Source organism: Rutilus rutilus (assembly GCF_951802725.1).
Source record: "Rutilus rutilus genome assembly, chromosome: 25".
NCBI lineage: Eukaryota > Metazoa > Chordata > Actinopteri > Cypriniformes > Leuciscidae > Rutilus > Rutilus rutilus.
In genome coordinates, this window is record NC_140229.1 from 11,144,571 (window position 1) to 11,164,006 (window position 19,436).

Here is a 19,436-nt window from a genome sequence, read left to right on the forward strand (position 1 = left end):
TGACAGCACAATTTAATAGACTGCTATCAAAATGAGACACTCCTACCCACCTGTACAAACACACACGAGACTACCTGTTCATTCACCTCATTCCCGTCTTTTCTCTCTCTTTTATTCTCTCCACCTGTCTGTGTTGTTCTCCTTAGAGGAGGCGTCGTCTACCAAGCACCAGGGTCTGGAGTCTGAGCACAAGTCTTTGACGGAGTTGCAGAAGGAATGCACTGCCAAAAGGTGAGTGATCGTCACCCTGCAATTATCCGTCCCTCTCTTTTCTCGTTTTCATCCCTCGTTTTCTACCCTCGAGTCCAGTGATCTCACATCTGTCAGACATTACCGTGATGGGCCGCAGAACTGGGCGCTCCTTCATTCTGTCGTTTTTTTCCGAGCGCTTTGGGAGATTATACGGTCAACTCAAGCAGACTGAGGACATGCTGGATATATTTGTGTTTTCCCACCCACTCTAATTGCATAGTGTGACAATAAGCAGATTATGTTGTGCCAACCCTAATGGGTTTGACACGACCTAAAGGGTCACACACAGTGGGCTGACCTCTGAAATAATGCATTTGTATGTCTGGTGGTGTTCATCTGCCTCTTGTTTGAAGCAGAGCTGTCAGGTCTCGGGTAATACTGGCGTAAACATTGCTATTCATTTCGTATTTTTGCCTTTTTTTATAGATTGCAACATCCAACAGAGGAGAAACGAAATTATGAAATGATATAATCCAGTTCAAATGTTTCAACACAGTTTATATATTATTTATATAGTCATAAATCAAACCATGCTCATTCATTTGACCATAGGAGAACTGTCTGAGCCTGGTTTCTCCCAAGGTTTTTTCTCCATTTCTGTCAGCTTATGGAGTTTGTCACTGTCGCCAATGGCTTGCTTAGTCTGGGTTTATTAGACACTTAATGTTTAGTAATATTATTGATTTAACTGCACAATCTGAAGCAGGATGATGACCTCTGTTTTCTGCAGAGTTGCTTTATAACTGAATCAATTGAATTGAATCAACATTGAACTGACTTATAGGTGAATTGAACGCTTTTCATAATTGAACTTTACACAGTTACTGAACTGACTTCAACTGAATAACGGCGCTGTTTTAATATTTATTATAAAATACAAAACCAATTTTAATTCATCCCCCTTAAAGAACCATCACTACAGCCATACACATTCAGACAAATGTCTCATGTTGATTCACACCTCGTGCTTTTTTGGCACATCGAATACCCACTTCCAGTAAAGACAGATCAAGTTATGTTCACAGTGGTTGTTTTGACCAGATTTTGGGTGGTGTAGAGCAGGCCTGGTAGACCCACATGGAAGCTGTAGCCCAGTAAGGAAGGTATATCCTTCATACCTCATCATTATTTCCTTCCTGCCTCCTTCTCATGACTGTAAATGAATACCACATTATCCTCCTATCATTACTCTTCATCTTTCTCCTCAAGTCATAGAACCAGTAGCTGAAAGCTGAACATGAAAAGTAAACATTTTTTCAACCCCTTGCGCCTCACCTAGACAGGTCTTGGTTTAGCTGTGCCCGTCCTGAGGTAATGGTGTGTCCCTTACTTGACAGATGTGTTCTGATTAGGGTTGGTTGTACCATTGGAGGATGGGGGCAGAGTGGAGGAAGTTCATTGTAATTTGGCAGTTATGATAATTGAGTAGCTCTTACCATTACTAGAGAGATGATTCAGAGCATCATTAGCGAAGTGAACTTCCTGAAGCCAATATAAACATTGCAATTAATTCTTCTTCTCTTTCCTCCTCTTGTTCTTTTTCTCTTTCGTCTCTATGTCATTTGTGACTCCCTGTTATTTCCTGTCTTGCAACTTTCTTTTGCTGGTTATACAGTGGCCCCAAAAAGTATTAAGTAACTTTTGACACTAAAATCATACTTAAGATGTGCGAATTTCATTTTGTTCGATAAATATAAATATCAAACCAAGTGACATCGGCACACAAATGTCATCAGAGCTTGATTTTTGTAGCCATTTTTTTCAGTAACTTTTAACCAAATGGTCCGAAATTTGTTTGTTTTTAGTGGATGTATGAACACACAGGTTTCCTAGTACATTATATGTACATATTTATTCATTTTATATAATGATATAATAATAATAATAACAACAGCAACAATTTTTATTATTACTTTTATTTATTTTTATTTTTATTTATATATTGAAATTATGCATTATTATTATTATTATTATTATTGTTATAATAGTAATAATATAACTAATAATAATGTATTAAATAATATCAATGTAGATAAATAAATACATATTATTAATGTATTCAATAATTTATTATTATTATTATCATTATTATATTATTTTACTGATAATAATACAAATAATATATGTATGTTTACACTTAATTTAAATATGGAGTGAAAGATCTTGAAGTTCTGTGTTTGTTCTTCAACAGAGAGCTGTTTCTGAAGTCTAACGCCCAGCTCACCTTCCGTTGTCGTCAGCTTATATCAGAGCTTTCCTACATTTATCCCATTGATGTGGTGAGTGTTTAACTCCACACACAAACAATGTGTTCTCATGTCGTGCTGATAGCTGGAGCGTGCGGCATGCTGGGAATATTAGAGGTCTGGGTCTTTGCGGACTGGCTTTCCGTTACTGGCTTTTAAGAAGTTTTGGTTTCTCACCATTTCAGGATGACCTAGAACTACTGTTCAGTGTGTACGCTGCCTGGTACCCACAGAGTCCCGCTGCCAGTCAAATCAGTTTACAAAATAAAGCCACTGAAAATGAGCAGAAAACCACATTCAGACCAAACTATCCTCTGCCAAGCTTTTTCAGTCAATGTATGAAGGATTTGATTTATCGGCTGCTCATGCTGTGCCAGAATGCTGTGCTCACAACTGCTTTTCTTTTTCTGTTTGCAGAACAATCAGAACGATTATGTGATTTGTGGTGTTAAACTGCCCAATTCTGAAGACTTTCAAGGTAAGTTTTGATTTGGCAATTGAATATACCTGAGAAACATTTGAATTGGGTATCCTGAGTTGTGACAGACTGATTTACTAATTAACCAATTAATTGGGCAATATTTTTTGTTTTTGTTACTATATATTTTTTAGAGTTTGCTCTCACTTGAGTCAAAAAAAATCTTCAAACAGCTCGACAAAGCTCACATTTTCCGTTCTCAAATATATAGAGTGAATTTTGAATAATTTGGGAGCTTCAGTAAGTTGTGCTGTGGACATGAATGAAGTGTCAAATCATGCTACGTTTTTTAGGACTTTTTTGTGGTTTTATATTTCCAGGCATTTAGACTTGGCATTTGTGCTTGGTGGACGATAAAATGAGCTCAGAATTGTGTTCACACTTGTTGTTCGGTTCACTTAGTTCTTTCAGTCTGGATTGAAAAAGAAAATGATATATTTAGTCCTGGTTCGCTTGGCGTTCACGCTGTCATTCTTAACAACGTTTTAAACGAACCAAACCTGCCAAGTGTGAACACACCCTTACATCGGAGGAGGAAACTGAGCCAAGCTGCTTAATCAGTTTATATTTGGCCATTTTGAAATTATGATCGTGCCCGCTTGGTCAATTAACATACAGTGCTAACTGTCCAAAATATACTGATAGCTCATATCAGTAATTTCAGTCACTTTTGAGTGAATTTCGAGAAACTCCCCATGAATTTTGGGGGTTTAAATGTCTCATTTGATGTCATTAAATTGTATTACAGTATATCATGCATTAAAAAAGTCAGAAATATTTGTCAGATTTCTTTGCATTGTCAACTCTGGTCCACTGTCACTCTCTGAATTAAATCAGGTCAGAATCAGATACAGCGAATCTAGACTCATCTGGCGAGGAGCTCTTGAATCCCCAGTCAGTTCTGCTTCACTGGCTGTAATTCTCTGGATTTCTGCGTTTCTTCAGTCTGGCTGTGGATCACAGGCTCCAGGCCATCAATCAATCATCCTCCTCTGTTCTGATCAATGAAGCCCTGTGTCCATGGAACCCTTCAACTTGTGGTTAAGAGTGAGCTCACTCTAGTCAGTTATTCACACAGCAAGAACCGTGGTCGGACCTTCTGACTTCTCGCATTATATGAGAGAAAAGGATTTTATTAGGGCATTCATCTCCCAGTTCCCTATAGTTAGGCATTTGGGGTTTTTAATAAGGAGAATGAATTGTGTGTGATGGGTACAAGTGATGTCCTTTGTTGTGCTGGCTGTGGGGAGAGTTATTCATCTCATTTCCCATGTGTCCTTTAGGCAGCACTGTATGTGTCGCAGAGAATCAGGTTTGGCTTTTTTCAGGCAAGGGAGGCATGACTTCAAAAGAACAGAGGTTAATGGAAGCCAGGTTGAACCGCGCACGCAACAAAACGCATGTTCACATACATGCATGTACAGTCCTTCACATATGTGGCTTTTGCTTGTCAGTATTCTCATTCGTGCATTTTGAAAGCACAAAATGACAACTCGTATGCATATACAACTTATTTCTTATACAAAATAAGTCTCACACAGCTTTCCATAAGTGATATGGTCTGTGTCCACAGCGCATTGTTTTCATCTGCAAATGTGTGGCTGTTCTAGCCTGGAAACTTTCTGTAAGCTGAAATGTAGTGAGTACAATGGAGCATGTGTAGTTTAAGGGGTGTTCTGGGAAATGTAGTTTGGATGCATGTTTATGATAAAGCAGAAGTGTGTGTGTTAGGAAAAAAAGCTTTATGCATTTTTTTCTTAACACGTAATTACTAGTTGACCCGTTGTCCTTTCAGTTGCTTAGCAACTAAATATGTTTTTGCTTGGCATTTGGGCTTTTTATTTGAATTTGCTAGAAATGCCCCAAAAGGTTGCTGTTCAGACTGAAATGGGGCCATCAGAGTGATTTAGATTGCATATAATTATTTAGGAAATGCACACGTTGGAGTGTGATTATACACATTTAAAGAAAGAACACTAACATTAAGCCGATCCTTGTTTTCAGAGTAGCTTTTAGCCTCTGGTGATGCCTTTGACCCCATCAGGAAAGGGCATCGCTGAGGTGAACTGAACTTTTGCATGGTATTAGGTTATTATGCGGCTCCCTATTACTCAAGGGCCCTAAGGAGACAAAATGAATGGCCTTCATCAGCTTCCATCAACTTAACAAATGGCCTCTGATTTACAACTTCGGATTGGAGTGAATTAACTTCAATTGTTGTGACTCATCCTTTAAACCAGAATGTACAACTTTTGACCTCAACTGAAATGAAGGTTGTAGCACTGTATAAAATAAAGAACCATTTTTGGATTACTAATATTTTTTGCATAGTGACATTTATTTAATGCTCTCTTAAAAAATGTCTTAAATGTCTTATATTAATTATTAGACACTATTATTAGGTATTTTTTTTTTATATTTAGAATTGTAATTGTTTGTTGTAGTGAATTAATATTTTGTTTTGCAGATTTTATTCTAAAAGCTCTATAATAATAATACATTTGTAATGCAGAGGGATATGGGTGGGAAATGTTGCAATGCAGAAAGATCTTAATGGTTCTAAAACAGGTATTTCATTCCTTTTTGATTCTGGTTGAATATGACCGGGAGCTTACTTTGAGATTCACTCGTTTACTGTCTTCTTTGAGTTTTATTTGCACTTCATTTTTCTTTTATTTGAACAATTTTTCTAACAAATTTACCAATGTTTCTTCTGTGTTTTCCACTGCAGGAAAGGATGATGGGAGTATTGCAGTGGCTCTGGGTTACACGGCACACCTGGTGCTGATGATGTCGTGCTTCCTGCAGATTCCGCTCAGGTATCCAGTCATCCACAAGGGTTCCCGTTCCACCATCAAAGACACCATCACTGACAAACTCACAGAGAAGGAGCGAGAGTAAGAATGATTTTTTGGGATTCTTTGTGTTGTATTGCTCACTGATTATTTGGACTATGGTTTTCAGTCTTTTTTTCCCTACTTTTTATTAACAGGTTTAAGCAGAAAAGTTCAAAAACAAACCAATTGATTTATCTTATGCATTACACTCTAAAGACTTAGAGAGGGATATTTATGCATCTTTTTGCACCTGCGGTTTATGGCTGTGTGTAATTTGTACACCTGTCTGGTTCAATATGTGTGTTCAGGGGTGGTTTAAGGCCCATCTTGAATTAAACGCTACTTAAACGCCACAGGATTCTGGCTTTCATGTGCCAGCCCTGAGCCCCTTGCCTCCCTTTCATCCATTCCTCTTTAAGTCTATTTTCTTTCATCTTTTTCTCTCATCCTCCTTCCCTGTAGATTTACAGTCTGTTGCAGCATGGGAGATAAATAGCATCCTCGAAATAGGGTCTCTTGTTTGCTTAAGTTTTTGTGTGATATATTTGCGTATCTTACTAATTGACACATTTTGTCTAAGTGGCAGAAGTGCTCCACTTATGGGAATTGAAATAGATGTATAGCTTTTTAAAGATTCTTCAGTATTTTTTTATAGTATTTTAGTTGTTTGTACTGTTTTACTTTTAAGAAAAGTGCCTTTTGTCACGTTTATTGATTGTAAAAAAAAGGGCAGGAAGCGATAGGGAATTATTAAGGGCCGCAACTAACGATTATTTTGATAATCGATTAACATATTGATTTCTTTTTTTTTTCGATTAGCCAATTAATCCATTGATTATTTTCTAATAAATAATAACCGTAACGTCTGCCATTTAATCTTTTCAATGTTTTATTCAAACATTTTCTCATTTAATGAAATACATGAAATACATACATGAAAAATTAAGTGTCAAGAATTCAAAGTCATCTATCAGTGTGATGCGTCCTAGAATTGTTGCAAACCAGACTCAAACTTGTGTTGTCTGAATGAGCACCACAACTCAACATGTTGGCACCTACCACTAGGCCATGGCTTTGACTTTTTTCTTCTTCTTGTAATGACTACATCATGATGACATTTTCATTAACCCATGAGTCATAGATGCATTGTTGTTATTTGGAGATAGCAATATGACTGTGTTAATGCTTGTAAGGTTCATTCTATTCCTCCAAGTCTGTTGGTAAACAGTTTTACTTTTGATATCCATCTTAAGTCCATGTTTATAACTTTAGCGGCTAGAGTAAGATTTCATCATATAATGAGCTTTTACGCAACTTTTGAAGCCACCACCATGAATGCAGTCTTGTCCCCCTAATCTTCATAGTTTCTGTTAAATTGCATCCTCAGGGTGTGATGTGTCCCTACCATGTCTTAAGATACTTGTAATTTGACTTTTTGTGTGCATGCTATGCTGTGTTTGCCATGGAGACGGATACATACTCTTCAGGCTTGGCCTTTGGGGTCCGAAGACCCTGGCATTTGAATGTGTGGGCACTGCAATTACGGCGCCGGCTACCCTGTTGAAATTATTGTTTTTCTGTGTTTTGGTGCCGTAACTAAGCATGAGCGATCCAAGAAGCGAGGCTGCTGGTGTGTGCTGATTACATGTCTGTGGTGCACATGCCCAGAGAGGTATCGCATTCCTGCATTCCGCACATGGCGAAAAGCCCCTTAATGAAACTCGCAATAAAATTGGATTGTTATAATCAGATGGGCCCCCTTTTGAGTGACGGGTCGAGATGCCTTTCTCTGCTTTTGATGTAGGATTAATGGCTGATTTCAACAGCTTATAAATGAGGAGGAAGAAGATGAAGAGGTGAGAGAGAGGGGGGCAGAAAGAATAATCCTGGATTGTGCCAGCTCTTCTCCTCTTCCCCTCTTCTACTCACGCTGAAGTACTCGGAAATGACTCATGAAACACAATAATTGCATGACTTGATTGATTTTTTTTTCAACTTTCATTTTTAATTTTGATTTGCCACGATGGAATTTGGCAGGCATTTTTATACAATGTTACTTACCATTGCATTCATGGTGTGTGTATATATATATATATATATATATATATATATATATATATATATATAAAAAAAGTTTATGCTCTCCCTGGAAACCTAACCCATTATGTTGTCATTTTTAGCGCCATGCTGTATTGTTTGTGCTACAGGAACCTTGCGGTCCGATTGGGACACTTTTGAAAAACAGGTGATGCAACACAATGACATAAACAGTGCGACGCAATGTACCACCAAAGATATCCATCTAATAATAATAATAGTAATAATATTAATAATACAGTACCTTTTAAAAGTTTGGTGTTAGTAAGATTAAAGAAATACTTTTATTCAGCATGGATGCATTAAATAATAATAAAAATGTGAGTGTAAAGACTTTTATAATGTTACAAAAGATTTCTATTTTAAATAATTGATGTTCTTTTGAACTTTGTTCGGCAAATATTCCTGTTAGAAATGCATCACAGTTTCCACAAAAAACATTAAAGCAGCACAACTGTTTTTAATCAGCATATTTGAATGATTTTTCTGAAGGATCATGTGACACTGAAGACTGGAGTAATGATTCTGAAATTACAGCTTTGCCATCATAGGAATAAATAACATTTTTACATGTATTATTAGACAATAATTACTTTAAACTGTAATAATATTTCACAACATTACTGTTTACTGCATTTTTTTTAAATGCAGCCTTTTTTCACAAACATTAAACAAATCTTACAAAAAATCTGTTTAGAAATAGATTTTCTAAACACATCTAATTTAGAGTGTTAGCTTAAACTACACATCATTTGATAATAAATGCAACTAAAAGCTTGCTACAGTTTTGAAAGCAGCTCAACTTTTAGGCTACTAAAAATGTAGTTAAAGGAATAGTTGACCCCCCAGAACAAGCATTCTGTCATGAGGTTTTTATGTAACCTAACGTTGTTGAAAACCTGTGTGACGTTTCTTTAAAAATATTTCCTGTGTTTGATGGAGTTAAGAAAGACATTCAGGTTTGGAACGACATGAGGGTGATTTAAATGATTGCTGATTTTTCATTTCTGGGTGAACTATCCCTTTAAACTAATAGTGTCACTAATTTTAGTTAGCCAGAACCTTGACTCTGCTACATAGACCAAATATTTAAAAAGAGCCCAAAATAGCATCTGATTTATCTGTCAAGTCCTCCAGCAGTAGAAATGACCACATCCCTTTGGCTGCGGCTGGCTCAGATTAGGCCTTGCACATTTCCCATTTTCAGTTATGTCTAGCGCACACGTCTCCCACAAAGCTTTCCGATTTGTTGCGTTCAACATTGATGTAAAGATCTCTAGATGTTCTGTGATTTTCAGCCACATGAATGTAACACAATAGTCCGTCTTTCTGCGGAGCGCCAGTGAAGTAGAAGCTTTTACAAAGTTCACAAACAGTACATTCGTCCGCCCACCTCCCCTTTCTGCCAGTCACAGCGACTCCCTGGAGACAGCACTGTTATGAAAGTCAAACAACAATCAGGACACACTTTTCCTGACCCTTAGAATGTGTGTTTGTGAATGTACGCTTGTTTGTGTGAGGGCCGGCCAGCACACGGCCATTAGCAGCAGCTGAGCAGGGGGTGAAGCCGCTCAGCTGTTTAAACTGCCCCATGTATGTGTGTTTGCAGATGAATCAGGTGCCGTTGAGAAGATGAAGGTCTAACCCTTCAGAAGTCGGACTCCAAAGCTCATTTAGGTATGAGTTACAAGGAGAAGGAGAACAGAGGGACCTATGTGGCCCTCGTAATTAACGCCGCACGAGCCGGGCCTGCACCAGATCCTATTATCCACACTCCTACCTTGACCCTGTGACCTCCACACTCCATAACTTACAGCAATATGAGCTGTAATCAGCCCCAAAGTGTCATTGTTTAACATTGTGTCAGCCTTACGCTTGACAAATGCTTTTTAAATCATCTTCTCTATCTCTCTCATGGCCTGTTGGGTCTGGCATTCATATGTCTATTTCTCTGTCGTAGCAGGGTCTTGGGTTTGTATAGTGTGTATTCTCTGAGTTGCAGTCTAGGCAGCTCGTTAATCTTCTCCAGTTTGGGAAGAAGCACCGGATTTCTTTGTAACCTGTGCTCTACAGCCAAACGAATCAATCATTTTTTAGCTCTAAGACGCAAGTAGTCATTTAACAGATACTTTTATCCAAAGCAATTTCAAGTACACTTATTACAGGTTTTCACTCAACACAGGGGTAGGCAAAATTCAGAATTGAAGATTTGGCTCCCTTTCAATTCATGAATGTGTGTTTGAAAGGTATTGATCACCTCACAGGAAGTTGAATTTGAAATATGTTAGGTTAGAAAGATGAAATAATGAAAAGAGATTCAATGAATGTGCTCCATCCATCCATAAATCAGGTTTATTTGCAAAATTTACAGACTTTCAAAAGTAATTGAAATAGCTCAACTCAACAAAGTTGGTGTTCCAAATCCAACTGAAAATGCAACTTTTAATGACGTCTGCAGTCTCAAAATTATTCAACCTCACAACAGGTAAATTCTGCAAAACAGGTGTTGTCTCAAGCACACCTGATGCAACTGATCAAGGGTTTCATTAGTTGCACCAGGTGTGCAGGTGTGCATTTTAGAAATATGTCAAAAGAATGGTCCAAAAAGTTAAGAGAAGATATAATCGCCTTTCACAAACAAGGAACAGGATACAGAAATATAGCAAAGGCACTAAATGTTCCTAGAAACACCGTTGGATGCATAGTTTACAAGTTCAAAGTTAAAGGAACAGTGGTTACACTACCTAGACGGGGCAGAAAAAGGTAGCCATCAACGGCTGCAAACTGATTTCTGAGAGGGCAGGTTCAGAAAACCCCTTGAGTGACTGCAAAAGATCTACAACAAGACTTGGTGACAATAGGTACTGAGGTTTCAGCTTGCACAGTAAAGGTCCTTTCACACTGGACGCGATTTTCACGCACAAATTATTTGCGCGATGGTTTTATTTTTTGATTGTGTAATGAGTGCTTCCACATCGAACGCGAATGTGCTGTGGCGAAAAAACGACTTTTATTTATTTTTTGCTTCGATGTTGATATATATATATATATTTTTCTCTTTTGCGGCGACAGAAAAGGCTTCAGCCAATCACATACTACAAGGACAACGATTTGAAAGACAATGTGTAGCGTAGCATTGCCAACCAACTCCTCACGACTGTGAGTTTTTTGTGTGATGGTTTTAGTCGTTGTATAGTCCTGTGCTGTGTAGGCTAGCAGGCTAAACTACATTTGGGATAGAAAGCTAACACTATTATCGTCAAAGATAGAGACAGAGACCGTGTTTACTTTGAAAATGTAACAAGATGTAGTGAGGCCATTTAGGGCTGCTTTTAGTATACAGTACATTATCTACAGTTTCTAGTCGAATGATTTTAATTTGTTACTTCGTGTGTTACATGTAATGTGTATTGACATTACAAAAGTTTAGTTGAAGACGCAAAAAAACTGTGGAAAAACCTCAGGGACACCTATGTGAGAAAAAGGAGAGAGGAAAAGGAAACTAAAAGTGGACATTAGCATACTCCCCTTCAGACTCTCTGTTTTTTAAGATTGGGTTCACCCAAAACCTTCTTTTCTGTCTTTTAAAGAAAATGAAAAGCTCGTCTTCACTGGATGAGGATGATGATGATGATGAAGTGTCCATGTTTTCTCAGCTGTCGCCGTGAAAGTTTTGGAATGTTGAAGCTCTGAACGTCACAGACGTCGCAAATTCGCACTGATGTGAATGGTTTTGACGTGAACTATTCACACGCGAACGTTTCGCTTTTTCGTTACACGTCCGGTGTGAAAGGGTCTTAAGGCACATACTAAACGCATGCCAGAACTCCAAGACGTACACCACTACTGACCCAAAAGTGGCCCCAATTTGCTCAAAATCATATAAATATGACACAGAAGTTTTGGGATTCTCTTCTGTGGAGCGATGAAACAAAACTGGAACTTTTCGGCCCTGTGGATCAGCGGTATATCTGGAGGAAGAAGAATGAAGCATATGCTGAAAAGAACACTCTGTCTACAGTTAAGCATGGTGGTGGCTCTGTGGTGCTCTGGGGCTGTTTTGCATCCTCTGGCACTGGAAACCTGCTGCGTGTGGAAGGCAGGATGGATTCTTTTTTTTATATATCATGAAATCCTTGGAGAAAACGTCATGCTGTCAGTGAGGAAGCTGAATTGGAATTGGACCTTCCAACAGGACAATGATCCCAAGCATACCTCAAATTTCACCAAGGTTTGGTTGCAGAAAAATTCCTGAAGATTCTACAGTGGCCATCAGTCACCTGACTTGAACCCCATAGAAAATCTCTGGTAGGATTTGAAGAAGGCGGTTGCAGCACGCAAACCCTAGAATATTACTGAACTGGTGGCCATTGCTCATGAGGAATGGGCTAAGATTCATCAGAATAGCTGCTAGAAGCTGGTGTCTGTTTATACATCTAATTTTCAGCAGGTCATAACAGCAAAAGGGTGTTCTACTAAGTACTTGCCATGAAGGGGATTAATAATTTTCAGACTGCAGAAGTCATTATAATTTGCATTTTCAGTTGAATTTGGGGAAACAAATTGAAACATTTGTTGTGTTTAGCTATTTTATTTTATTTTGTTTGATTTGTTCATTGCAAACAGCTTAAAGTCTGTACATTTTGCCAATAAACCTGATTTGCACTGGGGGTTGAATTATTTGAATTATTTATTTATTATATATATAATAATTATATAATTATTTTGAATTATTTCGATTACAACTGTATATATACACTCACCTAAAGGATTATTAGGAACACCTGTTCAATTTCTCATTAATGCAATTATCTAATCAACCAATCACATGGCAGTTGCTTCAATGTATTTAGGGGTGTGGTCCTGGTCAAGACAATCTCCTGAACTCCAAACTGAATGTCAGAATGGGAAAGAAAGGTGATTTAAGCAATTTTGAGCGTGGCATGGTTGTTGGTGCCAGACGGGCCGGTCTGAGTATTTCACAATCTGCTCAGTTACTGGGATTTCCACGCACAACCATTTCTAGGGTTTACAAAGAATGGTGTGAAAAGGGAAAAACATCCAGTATGCGGCAGTCCTGTGGGCGAAAATGCCTTGTTGATGCTAGAGGTCAGAGGAGAATGGGCCGACTGATTCAGGCTGATAGAAGAGCAACTTTGACTGAAATAACCACTCGTTACAACCGAGGTATGCTGTTGTAACAAAAAATGTTGCCTGGTCTGATGAGTCTCGATTTCTGTTGAGACATTCAGATGGTAGAGTCAGAATTTGGCGTAAACAGAATGAGAACATGGATCCATCATGCCTTGTTACCACTGTGCAGGCTGGTGGTGGTGGTGTAATGGTGTGGGGGATGTTTTCTTGGCACACTTTAGGCCCCTTAGTGCCAATTGGGCATCGTTTAAATGCCACGGCCTACCTGAGCATTGTTTCTGACCATGTCCATCCCTTTATGACCACCATGTACCCATCCTCTGATGGCTACTTCCAGCAGGATAATGCACCATGTCACAAAGCTCGAATCATTTCAAATTGGTTTCTTGAACATGACAATGAGTTCACTGTACTAAAATGGCCCCCAGAGTCACCAGATCTCAACCCAATAGAGCATCTTTGGGATGTGGTGGAACGGGAGCTTCGTGCCCTGGATGTGCATCCCACAAATCTCCATCAACTGCAAGATGCTATCCTATCAATATGGGCCAACATTTCTAAAGAATGCTTTCAGCACCTTGTTGAATCAATGCCACGTAGAATTAAGGCAGTTCTGAAGGCGAAAGGGGGTCAAACACAGTATTAGTATGGTGTTCCTAATAATCCTTTAGGTGAGTGTGTATATATATATATATATATATATATATATATATATATATATATATATATATATATATATATATATATATATATATATATATATATATATATATATATATATATATATAGTCATTATTCTTCCTTACATTGCAATTCTTTATCTTGTTTGCTACTGCTATTCAAATTCAGGAGTTGATTTGAAACGTAAAAGGCATTTCTCAGTTCAATTTTGAATACTGCACAATCATAGATTTTGGTTACCAGATCACATTTCTTGCTATTGTGCATAATGGTACCATTACTGTTCCCACAATCTGTACATCATCTTACTTCAGCTTCATTCAGCCGTCTCCTAGGTGTCAGTGAGGTGGCCCATAAGCTGGAACAACCTCTGACCTCACCTCCCTCACATTGTTTAGGGCTTCATCCGATCACCCAGCGTGTGTATATACAGATTTAAATGATGTGGCCACCCCAGACCAAGATTTACCCATCTGATGATAAAGCTGTCAGGACAGTAATTGTGAATAAAAATGAGTGAAGTGTGAGTATTTTGGTGATAATCACTTGTGATTTGTCACTGAAGCACAATCAAAGAGCCAAAAATCTTCCTTAAGCAGATGACCTTGACATTTGATGAATCATGGAGTTGGTTAGCTGGACTCAAACTAAGAATTATTGTGTAATTTTCCATAAGCAGTCACTGTTGACCTGTTTCTGTATGACTAGGTTTAACTGACCCATTATAAATGAGATGTTGGAGAGATGTTATTGAGAATTTGACTTGTGTTTCTGTGCATTCACTTACTGAAATGATAATTTTGTCTTCAGAGCTTTACAGTTGTTATCAACATGCGTGAATTTCCAGCCTACTGTGTACATAAATTGAGATCTAGAATTGTCAGGCCAAATTCCCAGTGTCATAACTGTGAAGCATTTGGAGATCTTGTTTTTCTATACTGTTACTTTTTGAAATGATAATGGCTCTGTTTCAAACCCTAGTGAGCCGAATAGCTAGACATGTTAGGGTGTCTCATGTGTTCCAAACGCAAATGTTGTTCATATTGTAAGCAACGAAATAATGCTTCCTAATTTTAGACTAATTTTATGGCAGCATCACATTTATCTTTACAAATAAATATCACTGAAAGTGTGAGGGAAATTTCTTTTCATCAAAGATTATGAGGGCAGATACATTTAAAAAAAGAATGATTTGCACAAATAAATAATTTATAATTAAGCTGCAATATTTGATAAAAAAACAAGAATTGTCAATTTTGATTTTATGGTGACTTTAACGATAAACTCTGTGTTAACGCCAAAGTAATTACCAAGTGTCACATCATGTGAATTTGCGTGGCATACTTGAGTGATTGTTAACAGAGTTGGTTCCATTAACATACACTGATTGGCTTCATCACTGTCTCCTCTCCACCAGTAAGCTGGTGTGTGGTGGGCGTTCTGGCGCAATATGGCTGCCGTCGCATCATCCAAGTGGATGCTGCACATTGGTGGTGGTTGAGGAGATTCCCCCCTTCCATATGTAAAGCGCTTTGAGGTCTCAGAAAAAGCGCTATATAAATGTAACGAATTATTATTATTAAGGTTCCATTATGGCTATGATGCTGCCTATGTAGACACTAGACGGAGAGACAGCTCACTAGGTTTTGGAACAGCCAGTATTTTCTTGTCATTTTTTTTCACTAGTATATGGTTATAAAGCACTGGATGCCTCATTAGCTGTAATAGTGTAACTCAGTGTCAGGCCACATTCCAATGTCACATTCTGAGTCATTTCCGTGTTTATTTGATTTTACAGGTTCTTAAATTGTACAGGGCTCATCCATTAAACCTGAACATTCACTGTAATATGACCCACCAGTCTCGTAATTGAAATCTGACGAATCCCCATTCGGCCATAAAACCATAATTTTCGACATACAACCTTCTTTGCTTCTTGTTAAAGCTTTTTTCCCCACTACTTTTACTTATTAAGCCAAAATTCCTATCTAAAATGACTTGAAATGCACTAATTGGACGGACAGAAATGGGATCTCAATAAATTTCCGGATCCAAGGTCAGTTCTACATGGTATTGAATGCGTAAACTTAAGGTTAGCAGCTCTGACCATTACGCTACCACCCTCCCAGACCATTGCTTTTTTCCGCTTTTCTTTCTCTGCATATTATAGCAATTGTCTCCCAGTGAGACAGTCTTGGAGTGCAGTCCTGCGGTTCCTTCCTTCTTTCTCCACCTGGGATGCCTCATCTGTGACCAAATGATGTGGTTTGGAGGTTGTTGTTTTTTTTTTGTTTTTTTTTGCTCCAGAAAAACAAGACCTGCACATATTTAATCTACTATCCCTTGGCCCTCCTCTTTCCTTAATGTAGCACTAAAAATACACACAGTTGTTTTACCGTAACGTTCTTTGCAATCTTGGAAGCTTCTTTCGGCCCCCGGATGCATTCTTGAAATGCAATGGACTCTAACAACACGTTGCACCCACATTTCTTCACTTCTAGCCCATTGCGCCACGGCTGATTGCCGCAGAGCTCGGAGAGGCCGGGAGATGCGATCCAGATGTACTCTGGGTGATGGAGTCCAGAGATCGGCCCATTAAACCCAAGCCTCCCTCTCATATTGGCTTTTATGGGGAACTGTATGATGGCGCTGTCCATTTTCAGAAGGACTTTATGATAAGCGTAAAAATGGAAGTAGGGATTGACACATCGCTCCGTGAGTTGAGGAGTTGCCAGCTTGGGCTCCCAGACCAGAGAGTGCGGCCATGAGAAACAGTGAGCTCAAAGGAAAGGAAAATTATTAAAGGATCCTTTGATGATGCCTGCTAAGATGGCCTGTACTTCCTTTTTGGGGTTGGCTGGTTGTATTTTATTTCCATCTTTGAAAGGATCACAGCTCAGTTCCTCCTTGTCTGAATGCATTTCTTGAGACACATCAAAAATTTAAACCATTCCAATCAAACCGTTGATTTTTTTTTTGATTTCGCAGTCTGATTCATAACATAATGACTTCTTCAAGGGCTGATATCATTTAAAGACAGTGGAAAGACTCGTCAGTCTTTTATTTGGCCCTCAGGGACGAAGTCCGGGTCTGCCAGAATCAGTTTGATGGGACTGAAAGTTGATAAAAGCGCTCATCATAAAGACAGAAGACTGGACCCAGGCTGTACCCGGCAGCTGAATACATCATGCCTCTGGCTGTCTTCTCCTTGTTTCCATCCCTCTATCTTCAAAACGTTCTTGAGGTGTGGATCGTGCCATGTTTCCATTGTTCTTTAAATCATTCAGTTCTTGTTGATATCTTCAGGTCCAAATTGTCAAATATATATATATATATATATATATATATATAGTCAAATATAACCATGTTTTGATTAGCCAGATCAAACTCGTATTTGTTGGGCTACCTGTTTATTTTTTGATTGTTCAGTTTATCTTTTCAAAATTGTCAACATTCTTGTTTGTTGAAAAGATGATCTTGTTCTTGTTGATCCATTCTGGCAGATACGATCTTCATTGTTACGTTCTTATAAGGGTTGTACAAAATATTGATACGAAATTGGTTATTGGCTAATTTACAATACAATATACGGGTCAATGACGTGACGGGTCATTTTTTTCTCCAAAGACCTTAATAATAATAAAAAAACAAATATATAACATCCAAAGTATGTAAGGTAGTACAACTTGATCTCTTTTACTGAATCCAAAAGGTTTTAATTATATTTTACTACATATAAAGGTATTTTAAAGATTTTGAAGTGTCGAAAGGTCATTCGGTAAAACCGATATAGTAAATATTTAAATGGAATAATATTGTTTTTAATAACTAAAGGAACTACAATAATACAAATATAAAGCAGATAAGGCTCTTTTTTTTACATTTCCCCTTTTCTCCTTTCCCTGTGCAATGTTTTACTTGAATATGTTGGAGTGTTTAGAGTAGTCCAATAAATGATTACATTTATGAGATCAGTGATAATTTTATTTAATATTTCTTCTGTGGTACACACTATATACTATCTCAACATCAATGTCAAATCAGTTTTTAACTTTCAAATCAGTGGTTAAACCGAATGACTTTTTTGGTGAAATTTTTTTTCCATCTTGTAATCGTGTTAATTGATTGTACAAACCACAAAATCTTATTGTTAACACCTAGGTAAACTAAAAAATGGTTTCAAATATAGTTATATCTCCATTCTATTTTTTTACACTTTTAAAAACTTTATTCGTCAATGACCCATACATCAATAAAATAAAGATTTGATTTAATTTGTTTGAATTAGGGCTGGGAAAAAATTAATCGCGATTAATCGCATCCAAAATAAAAGTTTGTGTTTGCATATTATATGTGTGTGTACTGTGTATAATTATTTTGTATATATAAATACACACATATGCATGTATTTATTTTAGAAATATTTGCATGTATATACTGTATATAAATGTATACATAATTTATATTATATATAAATATAAATAATTGATATATAAATAAAAATCTTAAATATATACATGCATATGTGTGTATTTATATATACAAAATAATTATACACAGTACACACACATATAATATGCAAACACCAACTTTTATTTTGGATGCGATTAATCGCGATTAATTTTTTCCCAGCCCTAGTTTGAATGTATTAATTATAATTAATTCATCTACAATATATGTAACATTTTTACAATTAATAATTTTTACAATGGGCATGTATCAGTCATCGGCTATAACATGAAAATAAATACTTTTGTTGAGCAGAATATTAATATCTATATATAGATCTGAAATTTTCTTTTTTGATTGACCAACACAACTTGATTAAATTTTTTTTGGTTGTTGTTCAGGACTTTCTTTGGTATTCAGGTACATTTGACTGAGGGAATTTCCGTGCTCGTGCTGCAGTTTTCCAGACTTGCTACGATCTTCATTACGAAGCTTTATTCTTTGCGTCCGTCTGGCGCGCGACTGGCTTCGATGAGAGTTAAGGGAATTCTACAGCAGCCTGCTGTTCGGTGGGTGGTCGGAGCAGATCGTGCATGGGTCCAAGAACTGTTGAAAATCTTCCCAGCTACTCAGAATGACCTGCGCTAATGTATACTCGCCGCAAGCCACGGCACATGTTGCGCCTGCCTGTTTACACATCATAATTGATACTCCAAATGTACATAACCATGTCATCCTAACTCTGTTTCGTGCCGGTGCATACTCTCTCTCCATTTGTGAACAGCCCATATTTATGTATTAACACGCTTGCATGCGCGTTTTCTCACAGTCCTTCATTCTTTCCGGTGCGCACACTTGTTGCTTCTATCTCCTGCTTTTATGATCACACATATATGCAACATACCTTTCAGCGTTCCTTCTCCACACGTTGTCGTTTAATTCACCTGGGAAACATAGAACATTCCCCATAACTACAGAGTTTTTAATGCAGTTTCAGATGTGGGGAATCATAAATCAAGCCTGCTTCTTTTAAACAAACACCTGCCTCCAAACTGTCACAGCTAATGGCAGCACTTGCCGTATAAATCAACCATAGCTGTAACTCCCAATATCATAGAAACGATTACACTGAGCACCTGCCACACAATGCTATTTTAATGGGCCAGGCACAGCCGATAGCCCACGCTGTAACCGTTCTGATATTTTCGGGCTCTCTTTTAAAGTATGCGTGTGTCTTGAAAA

The 19,436-nt window shown here is 37.8% G+C and overlaps 1 protein-coding gene across 1 annotated transcript in view; it reads left to right on the forward strand.

Moving 5' to 3' along the window:
• The window catches only part of uvrag (UV radiation resistance associated gene), a 111,110-nt gene that overhangs the window by 45,272 nt on the left and 46,402 nt on the right, over window positions 1-19,436 (forward strand). Inside the window, exons 9-12 of the mRNA XM_084400485.1 lie at window positions 147-231; window positions 2,444-2,531; window positions 2,916-2,976; window positions 5,708-5,873. Of these exons, the coding sequence (XP_084256611.1) occupies window positions 147-231; window positions 2,444-2,531; window positions 2,916-2,976; window positions 5,708-5,873 (400 nt within the window). The remainder of the gene's footprint in view (window positions 1-146; window positions 232-2,443; window positions 2,532-2,915; window positions 2,977-5,707; window positions 5,874-19,436) is intronic.